The sequence below is a fragment of the Oenanthe melanoleuca genome, chromosome 1 (genome assembly GCF_029582105.1).
Source record: "Oenanthe melanoleuca isolate GR-GAL-2019-014 chromosome 1, OMel1.0, whole genome shotgun sequence".
Lineage (NCBI taxonomy): Eukaryota > Metazoa > Chordata > Aves > Passeriformes > Muscicapidae > Oenanthe > Oenanthe melanoleuca.
Window position 1 is genome coordinate 95,865,198 of NC_079333.1, and position 17,688 is coordinate 95,882,885.

Sequence of the window (17,688 nt, forward strand, 5' to 3'; positions counted from 1 at the left end):
TGTCAGACTTGGAGTTGTTTGGACCTGGCTTTGTTTGTTTCATGCAGTTCTGTCAGTGGTCGTTGGCTGTCTGTGCGTGCGGGTACAGCAGGCTCTGAATCCTGAGCCTGGTGGTTCTCAGTGTTCTCCTTGGAGCTGATGGAAAAGTCTTTCCCTGTTCCCAAAGTCAAGTTCTTTCCCCCCAGATATGCAGAGATATGATGGAGAACTAGTGCAAGCACATGTGAATGGTTCTGGGTCATGCTAGGAGAAGGGGGTTTAGGGGAACCCTGATGGTGCTGTCAGCAGATTTTTGCTTTACTCAGGGGTTGCTCTCTGCTGCTTTTAGCACTATGTTATGTGAAGTTGTGAAGCTTTGCCAGTTTATCTGTTGCTTGCCTTGCAATTTGAAATTATGGTGTTCTTAAATGCAAAGTGATGATCATGCAAAGCTTAAATAATGAGAATGTATTATAGCTAGCTCTTTAAAAATATACTATGTATGTATTTTCTTCTGTACCATAAACTAAGCTGTTTCAAATTTGGTTTTAAACATTGGAACCCAGCTTGTTCAAAATAGCTTGATTTTTAGTGAGCATTTTAGGTGATGTATTAAAAAGTCTAAAATAGATAAAACATCTGTTTTTAAAAGACAAGATGACAGAATAAAATAAATAGTTATAGAAATACCACTGATATGATGGAGCAGAGGGAAGGAACCTAATCCACAGCAGAGCCTCTTCCTGTGTTCATCTGGGAATGTAATGCCCCAGCATATTCCTGTTGCCTTCCCAGTCAGTAATCCTTGATGTGTTTTTTCTTACTTTGCTTTAAATATTGAAGAAATAGATATGTAGCCCAGGGCTCCAAGTAGTATTACAAATGTCTGAATAATCCATTGAGAGAGAAATACCTGTTTAAGAATGCAGCAAAACTTGTCTGTAACAAGCAGATCAAAGAGTCTGTAAACACAAATTTAAAAAAAAAAAAAAAAAAGAAAGGGTAAAGTGGGTCAGATGCATGACACAATTTTGAGATAAGCTGTTGATAAGCCACTGCTGCAAATATTTGCCTTAGAAACTATTATAAGCAGCTGGTTGACCCAGAAGGGAGCCTGAGGTCACTCTGTGGTTGAGGTCTGAGCAGTGGCATCACAGTTGATTGTCCTTGGGAGAGCACTGGGTGAGGCTTGCATTGGGTAATGGCACAAGCTTTTCAAAACCTTCCCTAAAATTCAGACAGTTGATAAACTGGAAAATATTTCTACCTCACTATAGATTGAGCAGGACTAGTAAAATAGATGTGCATGCTGGGCTTGTGCTGAGATGGAAATTATGGTGAGAAAATTTCCTTTAACATAGGAGCCAGTGATGGTCACTTTCTCTTTCTCTCAAATGAGGTGACAGCTCACAGGTGCTCTCACAGGATCCCACAGCCCACATGGAGGTGTGAGCACCTTTGAGCTGGATTGGCCCACGAATGACCAGCAGTGACCATCTATGTGGCAGGTAGCAGCAGGGTGACAGAGAACAGACAAAAATTGTGTGCCAGCATGATACAGGGGATGCCACAGCAGCTAAATGAAAAAGCAACACTCAGTCTCAGATCTACCTTTGCCTTGAGGCTCCAGGATGACCATTTCAGCCTGGATTAGGGTATAATTATTTCTGATTATACTTCTTTTTCTACTTATGGAAAACAAACTTCAGCTCTTGGCTCATTCAGTTTCTGAAGTTTAGTTCTTGCAATCTAAATTAGGCCTGCCCAGTGTGTTTGCGAGGTCAGTGCTCTTGGAGACTGCAGTGGAAACTTGTTTGGAGAGAACTGGGGAGAGCTGGAACAATGTCAGATTGTGCTGGGAAAAGCTGCTTCATGTGGGATGTCTTCAAGGAGCAATTATAAAAATAACACTTGCTGTCAGCCAATAGAGCAGAGCAGTGAGTGGATAAAAAAATACAAAAATCTGCTCTGTGCTCCAGTACCTGAAGATGTAGAGGTTTTCTATTAGAAGTTTGCATGGAACACATTGGTTTCAAACAGCAACTCTTCTGAAAAGCTCATGGCTACATTTCAGATTTTAAAGTTTATGAATTGGAGATTTGTTTTTTAATACTTCTTAATAAGTATATATTTTTACAACCCTAGAAGAACTTCTGGCCTGTCAGAAGGTGTGCAGGTTTATAGATCTTGTTCTTTCTCCTCTTCTTTTGAGTGCTTGGTAGAGAATGTGGTGCAATTCCTCTACAGAATAAGTGTGTTAAGGCTACCTGCTGAAAACCCATTGTCTACTCAGCAGTGTTCTTGCCTCACAAACCATTGAACACGCAATTTTCCATGACTGGAATCTTGCTGCAGGCACCTGATCAGGAGAAGGATTTGATGAAGCCTTCTACAGACAGCTGGAAGTACCCTCATGATCACAAGCTTTTACCACCTTCTTCAACCCCTCTGGCATCTTCTGGAAAGACAGCACAGCTGAGCAGAGTTCAGAGGAGTCCTGCAGAGCACTGGTGATCAGTTTTTGATACAGGTAGTGGAGGAGCCAGCATGGACAGATGTGGTGCTACACCTTGTGCTAATGAAGAAAGGAGGACTGGTTTGGAATGTGAAGGTTGGGGCAGACTTGGCTGCAGTGGCCATGACATGATGGAGTTCATGAACCTGAATGGAGGAAACAGGGCAAAAAGCAGGGTCCCAGCCCTGGATTTCAGGAGAGTTAGGTTTGGCCTCTTCAAGGATCTGCTTGGAGGAATCTCATGGTTTAGGGGTCTAGAAGGTATGGGGATGGTCCAAGTGGTTAAATTTCAAGCATCACTGCTCTCAAGATGACCAGGGGACTGGAGCACCTCTTAGGAGGGAACTGAGGGACCTGAAGCCTGAAGAAGATGGAGAGGGGATTTTAATAATGTAAGTGTCTGAAGGGAGGTGTCAAGAGGATGGAGCCAGGCTTCTTGGTGGTGCCTTGTAACAGGCCAAGGGGCAACAGGCACAAAGAAAATCACAGGAAGTTCCTTCTGAATATGAGGAAAGCTTATTTACTGTGGGAATGGCACATTATCCTTCTCTGGATATTTTCTAAACCTTCCTGTGTGCAATCCTGTACAACCAGCTCTAGCTCCTAAGCAAGGAGATTGGACTTGAGGACCTCCAGAGGTCACTTCCAACCCCAGCCATTCTGTGATTCTGTGTGATTTTGGACTAGCTCTGTTTATCACCTTGTGGTTAGATTTGGCAAGCAACATCTGTAACCCACCACCATGAAAAGTTATTTCCAATACATTCTTCATTACACTTTTTTCAATATTTTGCTGTCACTGGAGGATTACAGTTACCTGCTGGAGAATTAAAGGAAAAATTGTAATATAAATGGATAGTCAATAGTTCTGCATTAAAATCCTTTGAATTATCAAAGCATTCAAGCTTTTTTGATTTATATGCATGCCTGTTTAGCAGTGCACAAGCAGAAAATACTAGTTCTTTCCTTGCTGGCTTGCTAAAAGGCATGCAGCCCAAACTGATAACAGGTTCAAGGATTTAAATGAAAATTTACCATATCACATTCATACGCAGTGCCGTTAACTTGGATGGACCTTGGAAGACTCCTAATAGTGTATCACTCAAACTAGCTTAATTTCAGAATTGCATATCACTGAGTGTAAACTGCCCATCAAAAAGCTATGTGCACTGACCCTGTGAAAGGTAAAACCAGGAAACAAAAAAACAAAACAAAACAAAACAAAAAAAAAAAAAAAAAAAAAAAAAAAAATAAAAATGCAGTGTTCAATTTAAGCTGCTGTGGAAATTTGAGCAGGCAGCATGAGGATTTACTTTTGGATAAAGGCTAATCTGCTACCACCTTCTGTGGTTGCTGGAGAGAGGGGCTGCTCTGTTGGCACCTCAGAGCAGGTTTCTCATTCAGATAGTGTGAAATGCTGGCTGGAAGGAACCCAATACCCTCTCCTTTAGCTGGACAAGGGACCTGATGAGAGTAAATGCCTGTACCTGCAATTAATCTATATAAATACCCACAATTAATTTTGTAATAAATTTGACTGCTCTTTCAGCTTCCATCTTTTGCTCTGGACCATTAACAAATCATTCAGAATTTGGTTGCACAAATAACAGACAAGCTTGTGTCTACAAAATTTATTTCTGTTGTTATCATCAAAAAGCAAAATTACAGAGAGGCAGTTTCTGGTTGGTTGGCTGTAAGTGTGCTTGAGAAACATCACTGTATAAAAATAAATCAGAAAAAATAGACTGTTTGGGCTATTTGGTCATATGCAACTTAATACTTTCTCTCATGCTGTTGTAGCTTGGGAGGCAATCCATGGACATGGCTTTCCAGAAGCAAGACTTGCCCATGGAGAATTGTCACAGAGGCTGCACCTTGCCAGCCAGTACACATTGCTAATCTAGGTGTATTTTCAGGAAAACTATTTGGGATTTCCTATTGTATCTGGGGCAAGTGGAGTTTTGTTTAACCCCAGTGCCTGTCTGAGGTTTGTTTGTGAACATCTGGGAGCTCCAGGCATGGGAGAATTGGCGCCTGTGCTTAAAACCTGCTGATATCTGCTGTTTGTTTAGGCATTGTCTGAGTGTGTGAACATGGTGCTCTTTGCTTCATAAAGGTGGCAGAGTGAAGTAAGTAATGAATAATGAATGTATACTTTGACTTATACATATATACAGAAGTGCTGAAACCATGTTAATTTTTCACACAAAAAACCAAGTGTTTGCTCAAGTGTTGTGCTGGGGTCCTTTGTTGTGTTTATGTTCCAGTTATGGTATTTATCTGAGCTGTTGTTGTTAGGGCTAATATTAAGTATAGTTTTCTAAAGAAATCAGAGGTTCTCTGATGGAAATGTTTTACTGGACAGGCTAAGAAGAACTTCTAATTTCTCTTGCTGTTAAGATCTTACACAGTATGAGAACCCATAACTTGTTTTAGGACAGCAGTGTTAACCCAGCAGTGCTTCTGAAAAGTGTAACAACTACCAACCTGTCTCTGGTGTACAAATGTTCTGAGTTGAAACAAATATGCATAGTAGAAAACTTCAAATACAACAAGCATTTTTAAGTTTTTTTCTTTGTTTGTGTGGAGATGTTGACATCTCCTGGAAGAGGGAAATGCATTTAACTGCCAATGTGTCTTTTCTCTCTTAGATTACAGAAGTTTGTGGAGCCAAGCGTGTGGGTTATTTTGGTCCTGCTCAATTTTATATTGCTTTGAAGTTAATTGCAGCAGCACAGTCAGGGTTCCCAGTACGAATTGAGAGCATTAAGAATGGTAAGTAGCAAATTTTGCTTGCAGTGCTATGCACTTGTTTCTCACTTTCTTTAATGCTTGTCAGCTCTCCATGGTGGTAAACTCTTTCTTCTTATGTTTCTATGAACAATTTTAAGGAGCAGAGAAAGACTGGAAGGTAATGTTACGTGCTCTAAGTGAGTGGTGGAAAATTGCAGTGAATTTCAGATATGGCAGATCTGAGATGACATCCCCCTCTGGAAAAGGCATTACAAAGGAGCAGCAGGAATGACAGATGATCAGTGTGGGAGATGCATTTCTCTCTCACCTTCAGCCTCTAATCTTGGCAGCTGTCCAGAGTGAGAGCTGATAGCTGCTTTGGGTGGAGGCACATTGTGGGGGACGTGGGCAGTCCCTCTGTGCAGGGCAGATTGTAACACTCATCTGCTTTAGTAGATAATCCTGCTGGAATAACTGGGTAGTGGAGATAAAATCATAGTGCTTACTATGAATAGGTACAAAAATGTATATAAGATATATTTTAAAACAGCTTTATTCTTCCCAGCGAATTGACAGTAATATTAAATGTACCATTTTGGTGTAGAAAAACACTTCTTGAAAGAGCCTTATCTAACTCAAGTGATGAAGATAGAAAGCAGGTCCCTTTCAGCTGTGAAACCTTGATGGCAACTTGGAAGGAACTCAGTGTTCTTGCTTCAGGGATGCACACTGCCTCAGCAGGGCTCAGGCTTCAAACAGGGCTTTTTGCTTGAGCTTGAGCAGGTTGGAACCCTTAGCTCCCATTTCCTGAGTGGGTGTTCAAGCCATGCCCCGAGGCTGTGCTTGCACCATCCCACTGCAGGAGCAATGCAAACAGCCACAGGATCAGGGAGAAGGCTGGAAAGGCAGCACCAATCAAAACTCTGCAATCAGGTCATGCTCCCAGCACAGCTCCTGCTCTGCTGTCCCTGATAAGGGCAATGAAACGTCCAATTCATGTTGCAAGGCACAGGGAGGGGGTTCCCAGGTCTGCCCCATCCTGGGGAGGGAAGGTCAGAGTGGCAAGCACATGATTGTGGGGAGGTAGGTTGAAAGGATAGTACAGAAGGCAATCCCTCCTGATGAATTACACCTGTATTGATCACTGAGGAGTGGAAACAGCTGTACCTGCCCAATGAGTTTGGGTGTTATAAAAGAGTGGGGCAGCTGGCAACTAGTTGTAGCTTGAGTTGGAGCTTGAGACTGAGGGTCTGCTGCAGTTTGGGGTGGGGTCTGCTGCCTGTGCTGTGAGCAGGGAAGGGACATGCAGTCGTGCAAGGGACAAGACAGGTTTAGGTGGCTGGGTTGGGTTTAGCCAGTCATGTAGAAGGAAGAAAGGAATTTGCTGAGAGGAGTCTGAGGTGTGTAGAGCTGCCTGTAAGAAAAGGAGTCAGTGCTGTGTGAAGCAGCTAATGAGGAAAGGGTCAGAGTTGCCTGACAGAAGCCCATTGTGGAAGAAGGCATGTAAAGCTTTTAATAAAGGGCTGGTGATGATGCCAGTCCAGTCTGAATCAACATAATTACTGCACATGGTGACCTGTGTGAGCTGAGCCCCCGTGGTGCAGAGCTCCTGACCCAGTGCAGGGGATCAGATGCAGCTGGCACAGTTCAGTTCAGTGCCTTGCTGGAACAGGAGCTTCAACCGCGGGTGAAGATGAGTGGCCTGGATTTGTCTGTCACTTTTCTTTACAGACAGCTTGTGCTCTCTCTCTTGCATTGCTATTCTTTTTAAAGATGTTAATTAAAAAGAAAAAAAAGAAAACCACAACAATAAGCTACAAAATTAGAAACCTGGACTGAGATTTACTCTGTATATTTTACAAGTCCAGCATATGCAAATAATCCACAAATTTGAGTGAAAGCAGGTACTTGCAGTCCTTGTATTGACATCTTGCTTACTTACTGTTTCAGTAAAATTTCAGTAAAACTTCTTCCAGTGCTAATTACATTTTCCCTAGAAAATGAATGATCACCTTCAGAGTGGAGTGAGTAACATGTACCAAATTCCAATTGATTTACTTTTTTTTGTGTTTGTAATTGTAGGTGTAAAAGATTACAGAGATAATGGGTGAATGGCTTTGCTTGGTGTTGAGCATTCTGTTAATTTTAAGTGTATTGAACTTTTAGGGTGACTGTGCACAAATAAATGGTGTTTCTGCAAAATAAGTGGTAATTTTAGAGTGACAAAGTGTCCCTCTCTTGCTCAGCACAGCAGATGCAACATGGGGCCTTTTGACACAGCTGTCTCTCTAGGCCTTGGTGTGATCTCTGAACCCTACCATTTTTGATTTGTTCCTTTTATGATGGTAGAATTGAGAATACTGTGATCCTGACAGATTAATTTATCCGTCCCCCAGTTTCTGTGGGAAACTATTCTTTTCATTACAGGCAAGGTTTTGAAGGCAGGAAATGAGTTTGCTGCTTGCTTTAATTATGTGCACAAGGGCTTATTTCTTTCTCTTTGCATGGAAAGATTATATATAAAGCTAGTGAATATAGCTTTATGTAACATATTTTTATTAGGGAAAAAAATAATCAAAGGAGTCCCACACTTAAAAATGTTACAAAATATAACTAGCAGTCTTTTATAGATAAACTTTTCATTGGTTTTACAAGATGATATTGTTTGAAGTGCTTATGTTCTGTAGTCTCAATTGAATTTTTCTCTCTCTTAATAAAGAATTGCCTCTACCACGATTTATGTCACTGAAAAATGATACTGAAGTACGTTATGGGACTCCAGCAGAATTCCATGGAGTTAAATTTCAGGTTCCACATGCAACTTTGGAAAAAAATTCCTACAAAAGAACAGATGAAGGGGACAAACAGGTAACAGGCTTGTCTCCTTCAGGCCAATGTGTCGTTATGCATTCTCCTTTTGGGTCCAGTCCTGTAAATGATTACACTCACAGGGTCTTACTCAATTTTCCAGTACTAGACAGGAGATGAACTCCTGAATTGCAAATAATCCCCATTATGCCTGTATTCTGGTTTTGATGCATGCCAGTTGCTTCCCTGAAGAAAATTCTCTCTATGAGCTTGTATAAAGCTGTCAGCCCTGTAATATTCTGTGTAAGTTCATTCAGTGTTTTCCTCCTACTTAATCCAGCACTGTTCTTGGAGAGGATGTGGGAAAAGCAGCAAATAGAAATCTGTCAGTGAAACAGAACAGGAAAGTGAGTGATTTCCCATGGCAAGTATGGTAATGGACTAATGGTCCTTAGTCATTCTAGAAATACTGAACTGGAGACGAGCTGTTCAATCATGAGCCAGTATTTTTGGGTGGGGTAGGGTCCCCAAGTTTTCTTCCATTTTTATCTCCCCAAGAAATAGTCCAGAAGACATCTGCTTTTCTTTTTTCCTGAGTGAAGCATTGTCCCAGCATCTGTTGTTCTGAGATCCCAGTTTAATGAAGTTCCAAGGGACGTTCCTATTACCTGTATTTAGGAGAGTAGAGAGCACTTGCTCAGATACAAGAAGCTTCACAGTGCTGCATAATTTTCATAAAGACTGATTTGCATAATTTTCCCCAGGCTTGACACCTTCTCCTCTGGTGCTGTATCAGGTCATGTTGTAAGTGCCTGGTGGAAGCACTTTTATCTTCCCCAGACACGTGCCCACGTTTATCAGCGTCGGTAACGGCGCTCCCAGCCCGAGCTCGCCCAGCAGGACTGAGCTGATGACAAGATACACAGGTGGAATAACAGGATGAGGAAGAAGAGCATGTATGCCTGTCCTCTGTGTACTGACACTGGGGTAGAATGCTGCCCTCAAACCCTTGGCTCCATCTGGATTATCTGTGTTGTATTATATTTTCCTCTTTATTCAGTAAAACCTTTCGGGCTTACATTCTTTTCTCAAGCAATCTCAGTAAATCAAAGAGAAACTTTAGAATAGTAACCCAGTGATACCTACAAATTCACAGTGTTTAAAATACTGATCCAGAGATGGATTTTAATTTTTTGTACTTTTTTTTTAAATACGAAAAATTATCTCCCTCAATGAACTTACACTATGTAAATTCAAAGCTATCCACTCACATTGAGCCTTCTACATATACTACTTCAGGCATCTTTGGAAGTAAAATACATTGAGCTGATGTTTGTAAAGCTTTGTTATAGCACTGCCATACTTTATCCCTTGAAGCTTCAGTACCAAATCCTGTCTTGTCTGTTTTAAGCCTTTTCTTGGAAATGAAGGGCCTGAGGATGCTGGAGTTATTTTCTTGTTTGTCCATCATATTGTATGCACTTCCACTTTGCAGCATTACTTGGTTGTTTCTTACAATGTTTGTCTCAGAATTGTGTTTTGTGTTGGTGTATTTTTGAAACAGGAACCCAAGTCTCCTCCGATGTCTCCAATTTGCTCACCTCCTGCTTCTCCATCTACTTACCAGAGAATACCCCTAAGTTATGGATATGGTAAAGCAAGAAGTGGGCTGGACCAGCAGCATGGAGGTAGGATAAAAATGGCAATGCACATTGTATTCAAATTTATTTTTTTTTCCCTTATCAGAAGTATCCACATTCAAAATACTAGTGACAATCAGCCTAATGATTTTAAAATTCAATTAGATCTGTGTTTTGGAAAATTATTTGATCAATTTATTTTGACTGTTCAATCCTGTCTTCCTATTTACTTCCTATTAAATTAGATTTGTGTGTGACTGCTCACAAATGCTAATATCTAATCTCTGACAAGGCTCTGCAATATACCCCAGTGGCAGAGAGCCTGCAAGTATTGTCAGAGTGCATGAGGCTTTGGTTTCATTAGAGGGGAATCCTGTTTTCAATAGCTGCATACTAATTTTCAGATTGGAAGTGAGCCTTCCTTTGCAGGAATGGATAAAATCTCTGGTTTTGTAACAGAAGTAATAATAGGATGAGAATATAAAAGCAGTCCCACAGTATAACTTGGGCAATTCAGACAAAAACAATGCACTGCATAAATGTTGTGTCCTTCATTTTGATGTCATTAGAGTAGGTGGAAAAACATTGAGGCAAGTGGGGCAGAAGCCAGTTCAGGTTCCTGGTAATAGTAAAGTACCTGTGCTCTTGTAATTGCAATGTGTGGTGACCAAGCTGGGGCAGCAGGAGGCATTGGTGCATACCATCATCCCTCCTGCTTTATCTTAGTGTGTTTGCAGAGAGGGAAGATTGAACCATGCTAGTCCTTCACCTTTTGTCCCTATTTACAAAAGAGCTATTCAACATGTTGAGACTCAGTACAGCTGTGATAAGAATGTGTCTGACACTATGAAGTGGCCTCCACCTGAAAATTGAACCAGTACTGAGTCACAGGCATTCCCCTGCTGCATAGGCAAACTGCAGCTTGTTCAGAGGTGGGGTTAGTTCTGAAAGAAGCCCTCTAGTGCAGTGTTTTCTGGTACCATGCATGTTCTGCCCCAGTGAGGAAGACATGTGACAGAGAGCCTGTGCAGAGCTGGGCAGGGGGTGTCCATCAGGACTGACTGACCATGTACCTGTCAAATGCTCTGCTCTTTTCTGGCACTCTGTCCCAGATCTGTCAGGGCTATGAGGGAGTCTTTCGGGTGCTGGGTTGTTTTTTTTTTTTTTTTTTTTTTTTTTTTTTTTCCCCTTCTGAATTTGATTGCAAATGTAACTTCTGTGAAATTTCTCATGGACTTAGCAGCTATGTGAAGCGACAGCAGCATCCAGTCCAACTGTCAACATCTTCCAAAATTAATTATTTAACTCCTCAAATTTCTAAGGTAATAAAATCTCAGAGGTGCAGAACAGTGGTTATTTTTCAGAAAGCAATTTTTCCTATTTTCCAGAAAAGGAATCTCTCCTATTTTAATCCCACTGGGGATGCTTCAGCCAAATGTATTCTTGATGGCAGCTAGTGGTTAACGTTTTATGACCTATGCTAATGCAAGACCTGCTGGTTCACCTGGTCTTTAGGATTAAGACCCTTCCAGTTTCCTGAAGAGCACTCCAAAGGGCAGCTGTGTGTAGAGCATGTGGAGGAGGTGCTTGTGCCCCTGCCCTGGGCTGGGCTGTACTGCAGATCTGACCCTGACACTGGACAGCCTGTCTTCAAGGGCACTGCAACCATGACTGTGTACATGTTTCTTTATAGTTCTGAAAGTTTTTCATGTTAGCAAGCACACAGCCATGTGGCTTCATGCTTAGATCTCCTTGCTGAGGGCATCTAAATATTTCCTACCTTTCACCTTCCTTTCCTTTTTTTTTTTTCTTTTTTTCAAAACTGAAATTAGCAGTAACTTGTACAGGAATAAAAATAGATAACAATACAGGATGAGACCCCTTAGGAAAACAAGAGGGTTAGGAGTATAATTTTTAAGCTTTTCTGAGATCAAAAGTTTTAAGATTTCTTGGACTGCTTTTTCATCATGAGTCTTAAGAGGTTCTGACTATCTAATGTAGACTTCCTAATGGTAAATTTTAAATAGGCTGGCAGCAGTTCTCAGCTGTGTGAAGTGTTTGCAAGGCAAAGTTTTGCCTTTCTGTTTGCATACTTGCCCTATTTTAAAAACATTGCTCCTAAATGTCTTGTTGTGTCACTGCCTACTATATTTGCTGCAGTGGAGCCTAAGTGACTTATTTTAACAAACGAAGAAGAAAGTGTTACTTTTCTTCACTAACTTTACTGCAAATAGTACAAAGTGGTGAGACATGTATTTTGATTTTCAGCAGAAATTAGGGAAGGGAGAGGAAGAGCATACAGGGAAGTAATGGTTTGCTATTTGATAGCATAGTCAAAGCATAGTTTTATAGCCCAATTGAATTATTTCTTCTTACTTATACAGTTCTTGTGCTATATGTGGCTATAAGTGTATAAAATGTACAAATGCATGGACAGACTATATAAATGTATATTGAAACATGATGAACAGTGATTTCTGTTGTCTAGAAGTATATAAGTGACAGTGTCTCAATGTCTGAAGAAGAATGAGGCAATGGGAAAGACAACTATGGAGTTTTGTTGCATAAGACAAAATGAACTTTGATACTGGGATACCAAGTTCACTTGATAGATGCTTGACCAAATGGACTTTGATGCTCTGATACAATGTTCACAAGCTACATTCTTGGTCTTATGGTATTGAATTATTTCCTTTAGCTTAGCAGTGTTTTTTTTATTATCCTGACATTTATATATTTAATTTTAAATGTCTAATGTAGCTCCTTATGAAGTCAAACACTCTACTCACCAGCAAGATGGACCATCTTCAGGGAATTATGGAGCCAAATCTGCACTCACCTGTTCAACTCCTAGCCGGGTAATGAATTCCATATTTTTCTTTGGTAGTACTACTAACAAAACAATGGAGAAATTTTTTGAAAAGGCAGAAAATTCTCACTTGGAAAGTGAAAAGTATTCTCTGTGGTGTTTTTAGAGTAGAGAATGAAGTGTGCTTTTTTGGCATATGAGAAAAAAACATATGGAATGGAGAAATCGTAATAAATAATCAAATTATTAAATAGCTAAAGGTAGGTCAAAGTAAAACATTTTCATTTAAAGTACATGAGATTCCATGGAGATTCCTTCTTGATTTAGATTGCTTTCTGTAACACATGCACAGTATTTATGGCTAACATTCTGCATATTTTGATTTTTCACCCTAGTTGGTTAAATTGCACCTTAAAAAATATATCTATATTAATTTCTGGGCATTTTTTTGTTTTTATGAAAATGGGTCTTAGATTTTGCTGCTGGTAGCCAATGCAGATCTTTCCTGTGTTTCACTATGCCTGCTGTGCATTTATTATGCAAACAGTTAATTTGCCCTAAGGGAGGGCAAAGCTCTCCTAAGTGAGAGATTTTCCTAAATAAGTAAGACTCAGAGACTCTACATTTTCCTGAGTGCTTAGCACCTCACACCCACAATAAAATGTCACCTGAGCCTCCAAAAGAGATCTACAGGTAGTGTCACATAATTTGTGCTAACTTGAAATTAAATTGGGTGCATTTGTGTAGCACTTTGAAATGAAAATTAATTTACAGCTTTGTGATATTGCCTGTTTCAGGGATCTTTTGATGTATTTCAGAATTGGTGTTTTGCATGATTCTTGGGAAATAGACAGATGTGTCAGAGAAAGGGTTTCACAGCTGATTGTTGTTCATTCTTGCCCTCCCTTTTTAAGACTGTTGTCATGAAGGCTTAAATACTGAATACTCATTTATTCTGTTTTAACAAAGACACCAGCTGTACTGGCAGCCCTCTTATAGATACCTCCATCCAACCTGCAAAAGGTACAGGACTCCCTTAAACAAGTTAATCAGAGAGCAAAGATAGAGCAAAGAAATAATTGGATTAAATACCCTTCTCCTCCAGAACACTCCTTTACCCAAAGGAGGATTTTTGCTTAAACCTTGGGAAGTGATAGAAGTTTGAGGGGATCTCTGGGCTTGTGTGTCTCCCTGACTTAGCATGAGTGCTGGGGTGAGCAGAGGATCCAGAAATGGAATATCTCCATAGTTACAGCACCATTCCTACATTAAATATGTAGTTTCATAGCAAAGATAAATTTTCATGCACAAAGCTGCATAAATGCAGATTTAGTTCTTCTATTGGCTCCATCCATTTGAGATGTGCAGTGTGCAGTTCAGGGTTGTAATGCCTGACAGGAAAAAAGAATCCCCAAAATTAAGCTAGAGGTAATAAAGTATGACTTGGACTTTTAGTGGTCAGCAGTAGCCAGATTTCTTTTTCCTTTGAGCATTGGTCGTGTAAAGCTTCCCTTAATTAGGTAAAGATACCGAATAATAGCCTCAGTTTTAGCAGGTAAGTAGTGGGGTGGCCATTTCTGCTTCTTGTCTTCTGAAAGTTTGCTGCATGGAAGAGTGTGACTCTGGTTTCTTGAGGTTTCCAGTGCCCTTTGGTGCCCTGCCTGTGGCTGGTGCCAGTGTCCCTCCCTTCAGTCTTTTTCAGTGGAGCGGGAGCAGCAGGACAGCAGCACCCAGTACTCAGATGACCCGTGGAGGATAACGGAGGAGCAGCGAGATTACTACATGAACCAGTTCAGGTCCCTGCAGCCTGACCTCAATGCCTTTATTTCAGGTAAGTGTTACCAAACACTGTGCACATTGCATAGAGGGACCAGGCTGGGAGGTGAAAACTGTTAAACTGTGTTTCTCTCTGACGGCTCATCTGTAAGAGTTGATTATATTGTTTTTTTTTTTTCCTCTTAAATAGCCTGATTTTAGAGAAATAATTACATCTAAAAGAGATGTGTTGGCAATTTGGTAAAAATTAAAATGAGCTCTCTGCATTTGATGTGCTGTATTTGTGGATCACACCTACAGTGTATATTGAGCTGAAAAACCCCTGAGGGTTGTGCAGGTTTATCCAGCAGAACTGTGGCAGTGTCCATCCTATGACAGTGGAGCATGTAGTAAACTGCCCTGGGTGGTCAAGCCTAAGAGTTTATGGTTCTGGGGGACTGAGATTTTGACCTCTAGGTAATTAGGAAACAATCCTGGACAGTACACACATGGTACAAGTATTGTAAGAGCATACTGAGATGGCTCTGATGATACTCAGATTTCCATCCTGAATAGAAGGTCCAGGCTGCTTGTGAGAGGAGACTTTGCCATGTACAGACAGTTGGTCTGGCAAGGAATATGTCACAGGTTTTAAACGGAGGCAGTTGTAATGAGCCCTGCTGTCTCACTGAGGTTTTCATGCAGTTTGCTTCAAAGAAAAAATAGTTTTTCAGTGTTGATTCTTTCCCCAATGGTTGCCCAACAGGAAAAGGATTATCATCCCAGAAGCCTGTGCTTTGTTTCCTTATGATTTGTATGCCTCTACCTAGGAAGGGCTTCCAGGGTAGCCCTGGCAGCCTGTGCATATGAGATGGTGAAGAAGTGTTAACTAGAAGTGTGAGAAGAGCTGCTGTGGCAGAGGAGTGAGGATGCCTACAGTAGAACAGGGGCTGTGTGCTAGCTGAATCTTCTGCAGTTTATTTTTTATTTTCTTTTTCTTTCTTTTTTTTTTTTTTTTTTCTCCATAAAATTTTCACTGCAGGGAAAAGTAGTGGTTGAAGCAACATCTTGGGAGAGCAGTGCAGATGTCAAAGCACTGTACTGCTGTACACCTGACTTCTGGGTAAAGCAGGGCCATTGTGTCTGTTATTTCATCATTTGTGGCATACTTGTTATGCAGGTTACAGTTACTAGTACTGAAGTAGGTTTCCCTTTATTTATTTTTCCCATATGGAGGGAATGGAGAAATGAGGTCAACAGCTCTGTCTGGCTTTCTCTGTCATTTACTCAGGAGGAGACAAATGGTCCAGCGTCTATAGTAGCCTCCGATTAATCTGAGCATCTCTCAGACATAAATTAACTGTCTGCTTCTGGCACAGCAAACCTGGTTGAAGGGAAGAATTTGGAGAGTTAATTTCCAGTGGCTGATGAAGTATGTTTTCCCAACAGGTTCTGTAGCAAAGAATTTCTTCACAAAATCAAAGCTGCCCATCCCAGAACTTTCTCACATCTGGTGAGTAGTGTAATAGTGTTGGGGATTCCTATCACATTCTTTTAAAAGATGCTTAATTCAAGAGTTCTTGTTAAATTTTAAAAGGATCTTCAATTATAATTATTGTTCTTATCTCCAGAATCACTTAGAGGCCCAAGCAGCAGGGTGGTCATTGGCTTTCCTGACACACTTGTTTTCTGGAGAGATGTTCCCCATCTCAGCAGGACTGGGAAGGTTTGAAGGCAATGTAGCTGAGAGCTGTTCTTAAGTGTATTGTAAGCAGCTTCATTAGCTCAAGGAACTGGCATTCTTCACGAAATGACACAGAGGAGAAGCACCTCTGGAATGTTTTACATGTGTTGTTAGTTTTGTGTTTGTGTCTCTGTTCTGTCAGAGGAGGCCTAATTAAACAACTACATAATTCATTAGTGCTTTTCTAATGAACTAGTGCTCTTGCTTTTAATGAGCTTATTGAGAAACAATTGTGGATGGAACTGTACGTGATAGAATTTGACAAGAATTCTATTATATTTTCATCAACAACACGGGGCTTTGTAATTTGTTGTCATCCCTGCATGTTTGATAGGAGGAACAAACAGTTTTAAACATGGATCAGAAATGCTGATAGTGATTTTCTTTTTATATATGCTTTTATGAAGAGAGATGAGAAGAAAAGCTTGCAAGAGCCTAAACATCTGTCAGGGTCAAAGGATATGTCTGGAACCTTTTCAAAGCAGATTGTCAGTTGTGAAAATAATAAAAAAAAAAACAACGAAAAAAACATAATGGGGGGAAGTGAATGTTGGAATTTAAATTTAAGATTACTTAAAAAGAATGGATTAACCTAATATGTTTCCAAATCAGATTTTATTTCTATTGCTGACACAACTTGTTCTCTGCAGAATTTCACACAAAGTATTCCTTTCTAGTAGATACTTGCAATTACGTGGCAGTGGGATTTATCAGGTTGTGTTGCTGTGTTACACATGTGGGATGTTTCAGTCCTTGTCACTATAACCTCAACAGTTTGAGAAATGCTTGTTACTTTCAAAGAGTAAGAAATGATATGATTCTTTTAGACCATGTGCCCAAGATAAAATACTACTCAATTTTTGCAAAGAATTAATTTATAAAATTGAATTCTTGAATTTCTGAAGTTTAACTTTAGTATTTATGAAACATGCTAGAGAGAACTGCCTAGTGAGAGGTTAATGGTATTTAAACTTGTCAAGAGCATTAATTTTGCTCTTTTTTAAAGGGTAGTCAATGGTGCTAAGTAACCATTGCTGAAGTAGATATTTAAGTTTTTCTGCTTGAACTGTTTTAAGATCCTGCATGGATTAGCCAAAAGTGCTTCTGAATATTAGAAGGTTAATTCCACCCTTAGAACAATGTGCAATTAATTGCTGCTCAGAAGGCCAACTACATCCTGGGCTGCATCAAAAGAGGTGTGAGCAGCAGAGCAAGGGAGGGGATTCTGCACCTCTGCTCTGGCAAGGACCCCATCTGGAGTGCTGCATCCAGCTCTGGGCTCCCCAGCATCAGAAGAACATGGAGCTGTTGGAGAGAGTCCAGAGGAAGTCCACTAAGCTAATCACAGAGCACCTCTCCTGTGGAAACAGGCTGAGAGACTTGGGGCTGATCAGCCTGAAGAAGAGGGTCTGGGAGATCTTCTAGCAGCTTTCCAGTACCTAAGCAGGGTCCACAATAGAGCTGGAGAGGGAATTTTCACAAGGGCATGTAGTGATAGGGCAAGGGGGAATGGCTGTAAGCTAAAGGAGGGCAGGTTTAGGTTAGATATTAGGAAGAATATCTTTTCTATAAGAGTCATGAGGCCATGAGAACAGATTGCCTGGAGAGGTTGAGTTTCCCATCCCTGGAAGTGTTCATGGCCAGGCATTTGAGTAACCTGGTCTAGTGGAAGGTTCCCTGCCCATGGCAGGGGAGTTGAAATTAG

At 40.6% G+C, this 17,688-nt stretch overlaps 1 protein-coding gene across 2 annotated transcripts in view; it reads left to right on the forward strand.

The window, feature by feature from the left end:
* The window catches only part of REPS2 (RALBP1 associated Eps domain containing 2), a 93,426-nt gene that overhangs the window by 27,114 nt on the left and 48,624 nt on the right, over positions 1 to 17,688 (forward strand). For both annotated transcript variants that reach the window (XM_056490456.1, XM_056490464.1), the window contains exons 2-7: positions 5,146 to 5,269; positions 7,947 to 8,095; positions 9,600 to 9,723; positions 12,436 to 12,533; positions 14,177 to 14,315; positions 15,689 to 15,752. In XM_056490456.1, the coding sequence (XP_056346431.1) occupies positions 5,146 to 5,269; positions 7,947 to 8,095; positions 9,600 to 9,723; positions 12,436 to 12,533; positions 14,177 to 14,315; positions 15,689 to 15,752 (698 nt within the window). The remainder of the gene's footprint in view (positions 1 to 5,145; positions 5,270 to 7,946; positions 8,096 to 9,599; positions 9,724 to 12,435; positions 12,534 to 14,176; positions 14,316 to 15,688; positions 15,753 to 17,688) is intronic.